Source organism: Malaclemys terrapin, chromosome 6, assembly GCF_027887155.1.
Source record: "Malaclemys terrapin pileata isolate rMalTer1 chromosome 6, rMalTer1.hap1, whole genome shotgun sequence".
Classification (NCBI taxonomy): domain Eukaryota; kingdom Metazoa; phylum Chordata; order Testudines; family Emydidae; genus Malaclemys; species Malaclemys terrapin.
Window position 1 is genome coordinate 47,386,991 of NC_071510.1, and position 16,551 is coordinate 47,403,541.

Here is a 16,551-nt window from a genome sequence, read left to right on the forward strand (position 1 = left end):
GGAACCAAAAGTCCCCGCTGGCAATGCTGGAGCTGCTCTTTGGCTGCGTGTTTCTTCCCGAGCTCCGCTTGCTGCTAAGGCAGATCCAGGGATTAACAACACACCGGGCACCGCAAGGGCTCCTGCGGCCTTAGGCAACCCCACTGCCCAGGGGTAGAGCCACGAGCGCGCGTCCCCCTTCTGCGGCTCCGCCCGGCGCGGTCTCCCCAGCGGCGGGAAGCCGGCGCCAAAGCCCCGGGGAGCCTCCCGGCGGGTGGGAGGGGGAAGCGAGCACAGCAGGGGAATCCCCGCGCGGCCGCAGGTGCAGGCAGGGAGCTAATGCGCCCAGCGCAGGCGGCTACGGCAGCGCTAGGGCTATGTAGGGGCGCGGGGAGGCGGGGGCTCCCGGCAGCATGGCAGAGCAGCTCTTCTGTAAGGGGGTGTCCGCGGTGATCAGCTGCGCGGGCTGCGAGGAGAGGTGAGTGCCGCCGGGAGCTGGGGGAGGGTCCGCTCCGGGAGAGAGCCGGGCTGGGCTCGCGGGGGGTAAGCAGAGCCTGCAAAGTGAAGCCAGGTGCGAAGGCTGGTTCCGCGCTGCGAAAGGACGGGTCTGGAGGAAGTACCCCCAAGCTTCTTGCATTTTGTTTTCAGAAATGTTGGGCTAGGCAGTATTGTTAATTGAGATCATTAGCCCCAGCTGCGTGGTAGCAGCCGCAGCCTCACCCAAACTGACAAACTCAGAACACTTTACTTGTAGCATTAAAAAACACTCCTGCCTTCCTCTTCTAATAACCCCCTTACTTTATAAATATATTCGCACAAGATATTGATGCCGTAAAGCCTTGTCACAAACACATTCAATAGTTCAGAGCTATCAACTATAAACATTCAGGACTCATGAGTTTGGGTTAAACATGATTTTGTTCTTAAATGGTAAACATTGCATTCTTTTTATCTGCTTTTTGTGTTTTTGAGCCTGTGGGGAAGTCCCATTTTCAAGTCTTCCCCACAACCAGGAGGGCTAGAAACTTTTTTTTTTTTTTTTTAAATAAATTGAGATTTTCGTCTAACCCCACTCCTGGAATCATGTGGGCTTTAAGAAACACCAAATATTATGAGACTCATGAAAATATTGTGAGAATTATCAGTGTTGCAAATTGATAGGCAGTGACATAAAATGGTCTCACAGAAGTGTAAGGTAAGTCATAAACATGCTATGTAACATTCTAAAGGAAAATCTTGAATAATCTAGTTTGAGGAGCAGTATGTATGCTATATTGCAGGGGTCGGCAACCTTTCAGAAGTGGTGTGCTGAGTCTTCATTTATTCACTCTAATTTAAGGTTTCGTGTGCTAGTAATACATTTTAACGTTTTTAGAAAGTCTCTTTCTATAAGTCTATAATATATAACTAAACTATTGTTGTATGTAAAGTAAATAAGTTTTTTAAAATGTTTAAGAAACTTCATTTAAAATTAAATTAAAATGCAGAGCCCCTGGACCGGTGGCCAGGATCTGGGCAGTGTGAGTGCCACTGAAAATCAGCTCGCGTGCCATCTTGGGCACGCATGCCATAGGTTGCCTACCCCTGCTATGTTGTCTTTCTCTCATATATCACACACTATCTTTCAACTCCCTTCCCATTATTTCTACAACCTCCTGCCTTCCTAAATATCAAAACTACTTACAAAAATCTAAAAGTCATATTAGTATCATTTTTTTTTATATCCAGTAGTTCTACTACCTTAATTCTTTCCTACAAATTAAACGATAAAACTTTTAAATTTAGTGTGTAGTCAGCTGTTTAGTTATCTGGTGTTAAGAACTCACTGTTATGCTGGGATAGACCTTGAAGCAGTTGATGTGATCAGTACTTTGCACATTACATGCAGACAGGGCTGGACCCTAGATCAAATAGCACACCAGGTGAGGAGCATCTTCGGCACCCTCCCCTCCATTAGTAAATGTCTGAATACCTTATTTTTATTGCATTTGTAGCCCATTTCATGACTTTGATGCATGATTTATCTCTGTCATATAAGAAAATAAATTCGCACACTAGAATCTGTAAATCTGTGTTTATTCATGCCATATATAAGCAAATAAAAAAAAGTAGTTTCCTCTAGGCTTATAGAAACTTTTTAATTTTAAGAATAACTGAAATGTACTAATATCAAGAAATTGAACTGTGTATCAACATTGGGGGTGGACCAGTAGTAAATAGTGTTACAGTAAGTGACCGCCTTCGAATGTTAACCATAGTCCTTTAGTTCAAAGGTCGCTTTTTTCGCCTTTGCCCTTCTGAACTGAAGCACAGCGTCAGAGAGATCCAAAGACTGGTCAATGGCATTTCCAAGAGATAAAATAGTAAGCTATGTCAATCTCTCATCGGGCATTGTCGATCGAAGATATGTTTTAATGAGCTTCAGCTTTGAAAAGCTGTTCTCACTACTTGACTGACCGGCAGCATGAACAGAATCCTCAAAGCTATCCACACATTAGGAAAAGCTCCTTCAGCTCTGCGTCATGAATGAATTGGAGAACTTGGAGTGGAGAGTGCTTACTTAGATCATACAATCCCCCCATTTCCTTTCCCCCCGCCCCCAGGTCTTTTTGTGATGCTTCATTTGTTCAAACCTTTCTTAGATGGACAAACGAGCAGGGTCAATGAGCAAGCAAAAAAAACTCCATCTTTAATGTTTCTTCCACGCTTCCCATCACCTCATCTCTGCCCTTGCAATCAAACTCTCTCTTCTTCCAATGAATGAGTTTCCTTGAAGACCGGCTCAACTCCTAAGTTTTCTGCCATTTCTTTGGCAGCAGGTACTGGATCTTCAAAACTGTTGTCTCTGGAGGCCATAACGAAATCAAGGCAGCTTCTCATCAAAAGTGGTAGCAGTCGCGATGTCCATCGACTGAGTTTGTAATGCCTTGCTTACAACATTTACTTGGAACAGCATATCATGCCAAACCACAATTGAGATCAGAAATTTTGAAGTTAGTTCAAAATTGTACAATCAATATCAGCAGAGTTTTATCTACAGCCATAAAGCAGGATCTGATGTATCGATTTGTGGCATGCAATTTTTCTCGCTGCTGTTTCTGTGATCATGCAAGGCTGATTCTTCTCTATTGCTTCTCTTTTTCATGTAAACCAGATTTTTTTGTCATTGCCCTCCTTTTCACGTGAGCCACATTCTTCATCATCACTCTCTTTTACGCTGCTAGGAAAACTGGATGATTCTCCATCACTTTCCTGACATTTCCATTCCTTATCTTTAGGTAAATCTGCTAATTACTTAATAATAGGACATCTATCATTTACGGTTTGCTCCTCAATTTCTTCTGCACTGGGACAATCACTACCGTCTTAAGCCCAGTATATGTTGTTCTGTTTCAGATATTTTCCCATCAATTTGCCCCTTGCTGCAAACTAGATAGCAATGGAGCTTTTCGCGTCACAAACTGAGCTTCTGAAGTCTTCTTTGCAAGATGCCCCCAAAGGTGTCATGGGAATCTTATTTTCCACATATGGCCGAGTTGTGTCTATTAAGTTTTCAGCTAAAGGATGGCGTCTGCAGCACCCAATGCCCCCTAGGATCCTGTTGGGATTTGGTTCAGTGTTTAAATCAGATGGAGGAGTGCATAGATGCCGACTTCCCTTCTGCCCAGTGGGTGCTCGACCCCCCTCCCCCCCCCCCGGCCTGCCCCTGCACTGCCCGTGCTCCACCCCCATTCCACCCCTTCCCCAAAGTCCCCACCCCAGCCCTGCCTCTTCTCCGCTTCCTCCCCTGAGCACGCCGCATCCCCACTCCTCCCCCTCCCTCCCGGAAAGTCCTAAGCGCTGCCAAACAGCTGTTAGGCGGTGTGTGTGTAGGGGGAAATGGGAAGCGCCGGGAGGGAGGGGGAGGAGGAGGAGCAGGGACGTGGCGGACTCGGGAGAAGGTGGGGGGGAGAAGGAGGCAAGGAGGGGGGAGTTTGGCTGCCGGTGGGTGTGGAGCACCTGCTAATTTTTCCATGTGGGTACTCCAGCCCCAGAGCACCCATGGAGTCAGCACCTATGGAGGAGTGTCACCTTCTGAGTGCCCAACTCTGGGTCTCTCAAGATTTAATTATTCCATGTAAGTATCTCATCTGAATGCGGACCTAGCTTGGGAGAACTGAGTAAATATTCCTACGTGCTGAGATGGACCTGGAGTGAAATCACATATTCAGTCACAAATGTCAATTATCTTAACTTCTTCCTGGTCTCCATTTGCGCAGATTACAAACCCACTACATAAATCAGTATGACTTGCACACTGCTAAAGAGCAACCTAGAAGAGTTGGAAAGAGAAAGTGAGAAATGTAAAAATCATACTCTAGCCATGACATTCCTCTTGTCTCCTCTGTTAGTTGTTTTCCTGGCTATATTACTTTGTTTTGTATTTGCCAACTGCAGTAGTGTCATAGTATTGTCTTACAAACTTCAGGATTTCTTTGATAAATATCACAGAATGATGTGGCAAGGTAATGCTGCGACCAGATTGTTGCTGTAGCTGGGTCATGATGCATCTTGTAGGAATGTTTCAGGATTGCAGTGCATGACTCAAATCAGGATTATTTGTTGGAAGCACTTGAATGGCAAATTTAGCCCAGTCTCTGCTCCCCTCCCATGAATTCAGGAAGAGTGCTCTGGTGGGAATTTCAGGACCGCACTGAAGCATCATCTTTGCTATCATCCTGGCCTCAGAAGGTGTATGGTAAATGTTTAGAACTCTATACATGAGAGAGAAAGAGAGAGTCCCATGAGGAGAATTAACAGGTCAGCAAGAGCTACTAGGGAAGGTGGTACACTTGGGTATGTCTACACTGCAATAAAACCATGGCTGGCCCATGTAGTTGACACAAGGTCACGGGCCTCAGGCTGTGGGGCTATAAAATTGCAGTGTATATGTTTGGGCTCCCTTGGGGTACCAGAGCCTGAACATCTACACTGCAATTTCATAGCCCCATAGCTGGAGCCCTGCAAGCCTGAGTCAGCTGACATGAGCCAGCCGTGAGTGTTTTATTGCAGTGTAGACATATCCTTGGATGTTACAGTCCAAGCAGACTGAAAGCTATAAGAAAATATCATACACAGTGTTAGTGTTGGCTTTTAAAAAACCAAACAGATTTTCTTGGATATGACTAAAATTACAGCACTACTGTCAGATTGATAAGTAAAATCACTCTAGGGAGGGAGAGTATAATGTAGAAAGGAATCGTTTAGGGCACTAATTGGATATCTTAAAATATTAGAAATAGGATATGCAGGCATTCTAGGCTGTCAGTTTGAACCCTGCTCAGATAGCTATTTGGTCTGTAAGAAGTGAGTTGAATGATGAGTTGTCCACATGAAATCCACAACCATAAATGCCATTGATGGCTTTGTTGGTAACCTTGGAATAGAAGCCAAGCATGGAAGGCACATGGTTGAGTCACATCAGTGGGATAGTTCAAACACGTCCATACTGTTTCTTTGTTTCTTCCTGTGCTCTGTGTATTTTGTGTTTAAAGAGATAAGTTTAGTTTCTGGGCTGTTTTCTGGTGTCTTATGAGCATTATGCTTTTTCTTTTCTTTTAAACACACACCACTTTTCCAAAACACAGCTTTAGTTTTAAAGATCTTTCCTAACCATCGACATCTTTCCTCCCCCACCTAGCAATAATTCATAGAGTGAGCTATAAAAAGAGACCCTGGCCATTAGCTGTCTTAGCAATCATGACTTGGAGTAGGATTCCTCTATACCTCATTACGCTGCCTTGATTAGGAGTGGTTGATGTGTTTTTGTTCAGTTTTGATGAGAAGTTGCTCCCAAAATTAAATTTCCATGATAAAAAGGAGTAGTAAATTGGCAAATGTTTTTTTAATTTCGTCTCATTTTTGACTATCTCTAGAGTTGTGTCCAAGCAGAGCAGCCAGGCTCACTTTATTGGAAGGAAACATTGATGTGTATTCTCACATCAAATGTAAGCATGATTCTGCAGTCTTAATTTTTTTTTTTTAACCTACTTTGTGTTTTTGATCTACCTGCTTTCCCAAAGTGTGTCTGATGAAGATTGTCTTCCTCTTGCAGGTAAATGTTTAGATGAGCATGAAGATAGTTTCAAAAAGATAACACCTTTTGTGAAACAGCATATTTTTAAATGAACCATGTAAAGACTTGTCATTTTTGTGAATCTTTGGCTAGCTTGATTCTGTACTCTCTGAGGGTATGTCTAGGCTGCTGTAAGCCCAGGGTTCATGCTCTGGATGAAGCATAACCACCCTTCCATCTACACACAAATTATGTTATCCCAGGGCTCAGATCCACCCAATGAGGGTGGATGGTCTGAATCTGAGACAAACCAGGACCCACGGTTCAAGCACTATTGCTTTGCAGCGTAGATGCAGCCACACTGGACTTTTGCTCTGGGAGTGCACCAAAAGTGTTCCATGATCCCATGGGCTGACTGTTCTCTGGACACTCTAGTTTGTGGACAGTAAAATTTTCCCATGCTGCACCACGAATGAAGAACTAGAGTGGCCACATTTTGGGAGGGCACTAGGAAATCTGGGATACGGGTGGTTGGACTCAGGCCCACGTAATGTAGTGTAGACTCTGGAGTCCCAGGTTGAGATTCAGGCTTCAACAGTTCTTAACCTGGGGTTACAAATGTGTGTCAGTGCTGAAGCTGTAGTTAACAAACCCAGCATCTGCTAACTCGAGATCTACTAACCTCTGAAGGATGACCCCTCAAACACTATAGGACATAATAATTATAACTTTTGATTTCTAAATACTGTATAAGTAAAGAAGCGCACATTCACATTCCTCCAAGTCAGCTGTGCTAATTGTCACATCAGATGTTTTTGTCATGGGATACCATTTTTTCTTTAATTTTAGTGGATTTAGTTCTAAATTGACACTTTTGGACACTCACTTCTTTTATTTGATTAACAAAACAAATACTGGGCAGCTGCAGTACAAACTTCCCCATACTGCCCTGCCAACATCTCTCAACCCTGAAACAGGGAGAGGGGAGGCATCTTTAAGGGTAAGAGCGTTCCATTGTATTTTACTATAGCAGTGGCTTAAGTGTATGCAAGACTTGAAAATTGTGAATGCCAAAAGGGATTCCAACTGAACAGTGAATGAATGTAGCCCTATAACCTGCTTGTCTGATAGCAGCACTTCTATGACACTGATCATCACTGTAGCCCTGCTGTAAGGACTTGGGCTGAGTGAGGAGCATATGACTGATCACAAGAGTGCTTCCAGCTTAGCCTAACACAGAATACTCATGGAACAGGGCAGTATGGGGAGCGCCAATGTATATGTCATGGCATATATGGGACTAATTGGAAGAGATTATTCACATTTAAGATTGTGGACAGCCTTCTATTTATGCCTGAAACAGGCCCCCCTCTATGAAATAGTCTTTCAGTTTCAAATCTCTACCTGGCAGATGTGTATACTTTTTTTTGTTAGCTAAATTTGGGGAAAATCAGAAGTAATTTCTGAGATAAAGGAGTTTGGAAAGTCAGATGCGAATTGCTCCTCAGGTATTGTGTCTTTATCTAGTGTGCAGATGATCTGATGGACTTTGGAAACCTCTGAAAAGTTCTGATGGGCTCTTACTCTGTTGCTCAAGTACTGTACCTTCCCTCCAGCATGTGTGCACACATTATCATCTCCTCCTGTCGTAAACTTGGTTTAATACACTTATTCTTACAAGTACATGGCTCCTTTTGTGCTCACAAGGAGCTACAAGTGTTCTAAACGTGTTGTGGGCTCCTCATGACTCTGAGACTAGGTCAACCCTAGGAATTTACATTGGTATAGGTATGATTCTCAAGGGTGTGAAAAATCTCCAGCCCTGGAAGACATACCAACCTAACCCTTGGCGTTGACAGTGCTAGGGCGACGGCAGCATTCTTCCGTCGACCTACCTACTGCCTCTCGGGGAGGTGGATTATCTAAACAGATGGGAGTTGCGCCATTGCAGCGTTTTAAGTATAGACATACCCTTTAGGCCTTATGTAGATTTCAGGGGAATTATTAATCTGCCATATTCCCTGAGACAAAGGTGAAATTTCTCCATCCCATGTGCAAACCACCACCTTGTAAATGTATCATCTCCCATTTCCTCTTGCATGCCTGTGGTTTAATGTATTTGATCCTTCAGCAATTCTAAATACCACAGGATCCTTAGCAGTGCTGATGGGTTCAATTCTGATGACTCTCAATCAGATAGATAAATCAGCACAATACAGAAAGGGTTAATACTTTACCCAATCTGGAGAACAGGCATGCAGTTTACATCTTCACTGTTCCAAAACTATTAACTCAGTTTTGCTCATATTTATACCTTGCTTGTTTACAGCAAAGAGTGATTTTTACAGTATTACCACAAACCTTTCATCCCTTTTCTTATCTAATTTTCTACATATTTTGAAGTTCACACAGACCTTTGTAACAATTATCCCTAGAAGATAACAAGCTGCTTCTAGCACAATGTTTATTTTTGACAATACTTCTGACAGATTCTGCATATGCAAACAGAGATTACATATAGTTTACTTGCTAATAAGTTTCTACAATAAAGGATAGCATGAATACAAAACATTCTGTAAAATACAACATATTTATACAACTTAGCATGCTTTTAAACCTTTCTGAGAAATATGATATTGTCTAACAGTAGAACCACCTTGTCTAAAGAAATGGAGGAATTCTTGAAGCTTTGCTTCCACAGGATAACTGGAACATTCTGATTTCTTAAGTCCAAAGCTGAGACTTGGTTCTGAAATTTAATCATCTGTATATGCAGCTTTGAGGAATTTATGATGCAGTTTTAGCAAGGCAGGGGATCACAAGATGTTAATTACCATAGTGTAATTTCATGTAGGATGTAATTAAATTTATATAATTGGAGAATAAACAATTTCCTGTCACAACAGTACCATTATTTTTTCTTTAAAACTTTTTTATTAAAAATAATTAAGAAAATGTTCAATCTTGCCTGCGTCCCTTTGTATTCGCTGTATTTGCTCCTGTTGCGCTGTCTGACTTGGATTAAGATGATCAGTCATGGTGGCCCCATTGGTGTTGCCAGTCTGGAGCCTTTCAAATCTTGTACTCCTGGTTTCGAATTGCCAGTATGTCACTGAATTCTTGAGAATATTTTATGGGAGTGGTGCAACACAGCTAGACAGGGAAGATATTTTACTTTAGCTTTTAATGCTTTAATTTAGCGTAGACTGATTGCTGAGATGGCATTTTTCAGAAGAGCTCAGCTCACATTTAGGCATCAAAATAACTGGCCAGATTTTCATAAGTTATCACCATGTTTGACGCTGAGTTATTTTGAAACTCTAGCACATATTGAGGTGCCTAAATGGGAGCTGACCCCTGAGTAGGTGCTGAGCTCTTCTGAAAATTTGGCTCTCAGCATTGAAAATAGAGGATCTAGTTAGTGCTGTAGTTTTTATTCTTGGTTTAGCGCTCTCCATGTCTCTCAAGGTGAAGTAACCACAGTATGGAGAGGCCTGGGGAATTTAAGGTCCTGTCTACTAGAGAACTGTCACTGCTGTTTCTGGTGGTTAGATAATGCCCAGACCCTTTCCTGTATGGCGGACAGAGCTGCCTTAGGGACCCCGGGCAACACGGGACCAGGAGCCCGGAGCCCCTGGACTTCCAAGAGCTAAGCAGATCAAAGCAAGCACATCTATCACACTGAGGAGATTTAAACTTCAAGGGTATGTCTACACTACGGGATTAATCCAAATTTAGATAATTCGGATTTGAGAAACAGGTTGTATAAAGTCGAAATGAGTGCGGCCACACTAGCACAGTAATTCGGTGGTGTGCGTCCAAGTACCGGGGCTAGCGTCGATTTCTGCACCGTTGCACTGTGGGTAGCAATTCCATAGCTATCCCATAGTTCCCGCAGTCTCCCGCGCCCATTGGGATTGTGGGTTAAGATCCCAGTGCCTGATGGGACAAAAAACATCGTCGCAGGTGGTTCTGGGTACAGCCTCACTTCCTCCCTCCCTCCCTCCCTGCATGAAAGCAACGGACGGCAGACAACCATTTTCGCGCCTTTTTTCCTGGGTGGGTGAACACTGCAGACTCCATACCACGGCAAGCATGGAGCCCGCTGAGGTCAAGACAGCACTCATGAATATTGCAAACACCTCGCGCGTTCTCGTGGAGTTTATGCTCAGCCAGGACCAGAAAAACGAGGCGAGGAGGCAGCGGCGGCGGCAGCGCAGCGACAAGCATGATGAGGACATGGACACGGACACAGAATTCAGTGAAACCACAGGCCCCGGTGCTTTGGAGATCATGTTGTTAATGGGGCAGATTCTATCCATGGAACGCCGATTCTGGGCAAGGGAAACAAGCACAGACTGGTGGGACCGCATAGTGTTGCAGGTCTGGGACGATTCCCAGTGGCTGCGGAACTTTCGCATGCGTAAGGGCACTTTCATGGAACTTTGTGACTTGCTGTCTCCTGCCCTGAAACGCCAGAATACCAAGATGAGAGCAGCCCTCACAGTTGAGAAGCGCGTGGCGATAGCCCTGTGGAAGCTTGCAATGCCAGACAGCTACCGGTCAGTCGGGAATCAATTTGGAGTGGGCAAATCTACTGTGGGGGCTGCTGTGATGCAAGTAGCCAAAGCAATCACTCAGGTGCTGCTACGAAAGTTAGTGACTCTGGGAAATGTGCAGGCTATAGTGGATGGTTTTGCTGCAATGGGATTCCCTAACTGTGGTGGGGCAATAGACGGAACCCATATCCCTATCTTGGCACCGGAGCACCAAGCCACCGAGTACATAAACCGCAAGGGGTACTTTTCAATGGTGCTGCAAGCACTTGTGGATCACAAGGGACGTTTCACCAACATCAACGCGGGCTGGGCGGGAAGGGTTCATGACGCTCGCGTCTTCAGGAACACTACTCTGTTTAAAGGGCTGCAGCAAGGGACTTACTTTCCGGACCAGAAAATAACCGTTGGGGATGTTGAAATGCCCATAGTTATTCTTGGGGACCCAGCCTATCCCTTAATGCCATGGCTTATGAAGCCATACACAGGCAGCCTGGACAGGAGTCAGGAGCTGTTTAACTACAGGCTAAGCAAGTGCAGAATGGTGGTAGAATGTGCATTTGGCCGTTTAAAAGGTCGCTGGCGTTCATTATTGACTCGCTCTGACCTCAGCCAAAGAAATCTCCCCATTGTTATTTCTGCTTGCTGTGTGCTCCACAATCTCTGTGAAAGTAAGGGGGAGACCTTTATGGCGGGGTGGGAGGCTGAGGCAAATCGCCTGGCTGCTGATTACGCGCAGCCAGACACCAGGGCAATTAGAAGATCACACCATGAAGCGCTGTGCATCAGAGAAGCTTTGAAAACCAGTTTCATGGCTGGCCAGGCTACCGTGTGAAATATCTGTTTGTTTCTCCTTCATGAAAACCCTCCCCCTTTACTGACTGATTTTCTGTAAGGAACCCACCCTGCCCCTTCCCCCAGCTTTCTTTCAAACCAAATAAAGTTACTATCATTTAAAAATCATTTATTCTTTATTAATAGATTAGAAAAAGAGGGAGGGAACCCGGGTGGTATTTGGGAGGAGGATTGCTGGGAAGGAGAAAGCCACAAAGAAAAGGTTAAAAAAATGACAGCCTTTTGCTTGGGCTGTCTACTGGGGTGGAATGGGAAGGTGTACGGAGCCTCCCCCCCCGCGTTCTTACACGTCTAGGTGAGGAGGATACGGAACATGGGGAGGGGGGAGGGTGGAACAGGGGCTGAAGCGGCAGTCTGTTTTCCAGCAGCCGTTCCTGAACCTCCACCAGACGCCGGAGCAGCCCCAGCGTTGCATCCTTCATCCTCTGGTCTTCCTGCCGCCATCTCTCATCTCGATCGTCTCTCCTCTCCTCACGTTGGTCCCTCCTCTCCTCACGTTGGTCCCTCCTCTCCTCACGTTCACTGACTTCTTTCCTATACTTTGAAACTGTTTCCTTCCACTCATTCAGATGAGCTCTGTCACTCCTGCTGGATTGCATAATTTCAGAAAACATGTCCTCCCGCGTCTTCTTCTTACGACGCCTTATCTGTGATAACCTTCGGGATGGAGGAGGGAGGCTTGAGGAATTTGCAGCTGCTGTAGGGAGGGGAAAAAAGAGAGAATTGTTTTAAAAGCTACATTTTGCAGAACAATGCTTATACTCTTTCACGGTGACCAACACTGTTCACATTACATAGCACATGTGATTTCTGTGCAAGGTCGCATTTTGCCTCTTAATGCTGAGTGCTTGTGGCTTTGCTGCTAGAGATCACAGGTCTGGGCAACAGAATTCGGCTTGCATGCGGCCATGGTAAGCCATTGTTTTACAGCTTCTGCACCCTCCTTTCCCACATACCAAGCATAGCCTGTAGAGTGCTGCAGAAGCCTGGCCAATCTCAGCCAGTTGGGGGGGGGGCAGTGGGGGGGGGCTTGTCTGGGCCCCTTCAGGCAAGTAGAGTGCTGCGGTTTTTCTGTTAACATTCAGCAGCACCAGAAAACAAACTAACCCCCCCCCCCCCCGCCATGAATTCTCTGGGATGATCACGGTGCCCCTCCCCCCACCGCATGGCTGGTATCAGGGAAGATCCCTGCAGGCACCAAACTACCCCCCCCCGCCGCTGACCCCCCCCCCCCTCGCCATGAATTCTCTGGGATGATCACGGTACCCCTCCCCCCACCTCATGGCTGGTATCAGGGAAGATCCCTGCAGGCACCAAACTACCCCCCCCCGCCGCCGACCCCCCCCCTCGCCATGAATTCTCTGGGATGATCACGGTACCCTCCCCCCACCGCGTGGCTGGTAACAGGGAAGATCCCTGCTAGCCAAACGCGGAAAACTTCAGGGCCAATTTCCCATCTGCGCTTGGCTAACTGCAGGGAAGGATTTATTTTCCGCCACAGGCAAACAGCCCAGTAGGAACGGCCACCTCTGTCCCCTTAATTAAGTTCCCGTATTTCAACCAGGTTACCAGGAGTGATATCACTCTCCTGAGGATTACACAACAAGATAAAGAACGGATGTTGCTTGAATGCCAGCAAACACCGGGACCATACGCTGCCAGGCTTTGTCAGGCAATGATACCAGATTACTTGCTGCAAGCATGGCGTGGTCAAGTGTCCTACCATGGAGGAGGGAATAAGGATGCACTGCCCAGAAACCTTCTGGCAAGGCTTTCGGAGTACCTCCAGGAGAGCTTCATGGAGATGTCCCTGGAGGATTTCCGCTCCATCCCCAGACACGTTAACAGACTTTTCCAGTAGCTACAGACTTTTCCAGTAGCTGAACTGACCGCGAATGCAAAGTCAGGCAAAGTAATCATTAAAAACCGTTTGCTTTTAAAACAAGTTTTATATTTTAAAAGGTAAACTCACCTGAGGTCCCTTCCATGGGGTCAGAGTCTTGGGTACTGGCTTGGGAGGGTACTTCAGTCAGGGTGATAAAAAGATCCTGGCTGTTGGGGAGAATGGAGTGCTGTGTGCTCTCTGCAAGCTCATCCTCCTCCTCCTCCTCCTCCTCTACCCCATCGGCAGAATCCTCAGGCGTCGAGACTATCCCCGACCCAGAATCCACGAACAAAGGTGGGGTAGTGGTGGCAGCCCCCCCTAGAATTGCATGCAGCTCGGCGTAGTAGCGGCATGTCCGCGGCTCTGACCCGGAGCGACCGTTTGCCTCCTTTGTTTTTTGATAGGCTTGTCTGAGCTCCTTGACCTTCACGCGGCACTGCTCAGAGTCCCTATTGTGGCCTCTCTCCATCATGCCCTTGGAAATTTTTTCAAAAGTTTTTGCATTTCGTCTTTTAGAACGAAGTTCTGCAAGCACTGAATCCTCTCCCCATACAGCGATCAGATCCAGTACCTCCCTCACGGTCCATGCTGGTGCTCTTTTTCGATTATCAGCCTGCATGGTTACCTGTGCTGATGAGGTATCTGTGGTCACCTGTGCTCTCCACGCTGGGCAAACAGGAAATGAAGTTCAAATGTTCGCGGGGCTTTTCCTGTCTACCTGGCCAGTGCATCCGAGTTCGGATTGCTGTCCAGAGCGGTCACAATGATGCACTGTGGGATAGCTCCTGGAGGCCAATACCATCGAATTGCGGCCACACTAACCCTAATTCGAATTGCTAAAATCGATTTTGGCGCTACTCCGCTCGTTGGGGTGGAGTACAGAAATCGATTTAAAGGGCCCTTTACATCGAATTAAATGGCGTCGTTGTGTGGACGGTTACAGGGTTAATTCGAATTAAAGCTGATAAATCCGAATTAAAGTCGTAGTGTAGACCAGGCCCAAGACTCCTTATAAGAAATGGAAAGGGAGATATTTTTTGCTGTTTTTAAAGTTAAATAGGCAGCTAGTATAGTTTTTAAAATGATTATGAAGAACAAGTTTAAGCTTTGTTGTAACGTGCGTTGTTTGCCTGGACTGCTCAAGACCTGAATGCTTGTGTAGAAGGAACTCTTTGAGTTGGCTTCTTAAATACCTTCATGCTGTTTCACATCTGATACTCCTTGATGAAACATAGGAGCCTTGTCTTATAACAGGCTTCTTCAAAGCGATACAAGCTACGAAAATGAGATCTTGGAAGAGTTTTGCCATTTTCATAATGTAATAAAAATAATGTAATGATAAATAATTAATAATAAATAATGTGTAATAAGCATGCCATAAAAACAAATTTTATATTTCCAAGTTCACTGCTTTTATCATTTATACTCAGGTAAAGGAGAAAATCCCTGGAAATATTCATTTTTAGGAGGGGGTTCGCGAGACTTGACAAGGGGTTCACAGGTTGTTAAAGTTTGGGAACCACTGCTGTAGAGGCTCCCCATTCCTCTGAGAGTGTGAATACTCCGTACTAAGGAAGATTTATTTAATAAAAATAAAATAATAAAAAAAGTAACTCCTGAGAGTTCATTCCAAGCAGTTTTATAGGCTACTAAATCATTAGAAGAAAGTATTGATAAAAAGTTGAAACTTTGTCCCATTTATTTCTGAACTTAAGAAAAAAGTTGTAATGGTTGAAGAATCTCTTCAGTCCATGGACTCATGACTACAACTCTAGCCAGAATTAAACACCCACAATGAAAACCAGAAACAGTTAATATTGCAGTACACGGAAATCTAAAAGTATTAGGTCTGAAAGAGTATTTGTAGATAGAAACAATACAGAGGATTAAGTTGTGCTGGTAACTATGGTACAAAATAGGGCAACAATTCTGAAAAGACTCTTTGCATGTGCTTAACTTTGTGCACTGAGAGATGTCAGTCTTCATTAAATATTGATTACTAAACCTATTGACTGGTTAGGCATTTGCAACTTCACTCAAATGTTTATAAATTTGTCTAGCCATACATAATTTTATTCCTAGCAGGAATGGAACTGTAGTACGTGTGTGTGTGTGTGTGTGTGTTGGTTTTTTTAACACCATGTTACAATACGTTTGTAGAAAGCATGAGTTCAAATGTTAATCTAAACCTTTTGATGAAATGTCTTTTGTTGAGTGTGAGAGTCTCTATTTATATTGCAGGAGGGCTGATATAAGGCTAACTGTTGAAACTTGTACATCATCAAGTCCTATCCATAAGAAGGTATGCTCTGTATCAAAAAATCCTCTTTTGTATATCTGCTATCTTTTGTGTGCTAAAACAGAATGTAAACTGCCTTGATGCAGTGACACAGGCTTTTTTGCTTTTTGCATTGCTTAAGATTCTATAAGGTGCTATGAAACGTTTTTTGTAAATCTCTGTATAAACATATAATCTTGTGTTTAAATGTACCATGATGTGTTTAGGGATCATACAAAATATTATTCTGATGATTTAAAATGCACATTTTAGATAAACTTGACTACACTTGTCAATGTGAATCACCACTAATATCTGCTATTATTTACCAAATTAAAAAAAAGTCTGAACCAAAGGTGTGATAAAAGCACCACTTTAGTCACCTTGTACTTTGTATCTTAATTGTAGTACATTTGTCTTTTTTGTAAATGTAAATTTTTTTGTGTCGTGTCTCCTGTATACTTTAACAGCATGCCGCTTGGCACCATAATGTTCAACAAATAATGTTAATATAATTCTACCCTAACTTTGACAGGAACTTACTGTGCGTATTACAGATGATGCAGATCCATTATTCTTGTATTCTGTTGCTATAGGAGAGGAAGATTTTCAGAGGTAATTGCTATCTGCTGCTTTTATCCAGGAAACAATGGAACTTGCTATCATTGTGAACGTTGTTTTAAGATCAAATATGTACAATATTTTATGTTGCTATAAACTCTTTGTAGTTTACATACCAGCTGCATTGTATTGTCATTTTAATATAATGTACTTACTGGTTGGTATACGTGTCAGCATTTGAGTTTGGAAGCAGATTCTGTTCTGAAAGATTTCTTTGTGTCGTAGAGGAGTATAATTATAGGAAATGAGATGATAATCCTTCTTTAAAGTATTGTATTAATAATGTAAAACTTCTGTTAACAAGGATAACTTTTTACAATGT

The 16,551-nt window shown here is 44.1% G+C and overlaps 1 protein-coding gene across 4 annotated transcripts in view; it reads left to right on the forward strand.

Moving 5' to 3' along the window:
• The first annotated feature begins 181 nt into the window (after positions 1 to 181).
• LOC128839339 (spindle assembly abnormal protein 6 homolog) overlaps positions 182 to 16,551 on the forward strand; it is a 47,333-nt gene continuing 30,963 nt past the window's right edge. The window contains exons 1-3 of one of the 4 annotated variants that reach the window (XM_054032245.1): positions 182 to 457; positions 15,572 to 15,632; positions 16,144 to 16,223. In XM_054032245.1, coding sequence (XP_053888220.1) covers positions 393 to 457; positions 15,572 to 15,632; positions 16,144 to 16,223 — 206 coding nt within the window. In that variant the 5' untranslated portion in view covers positions 182 to 392. The remainder of the gene's footprint in view (positions 458 to 15,571; positions 15,633 to 16,143; positions 16,224 to 16,551) is intronic. The other 3 variants (XM_054032246.1, XM_054032247.1, XM_054032248.1) reach the window with 3 other exon arrangements.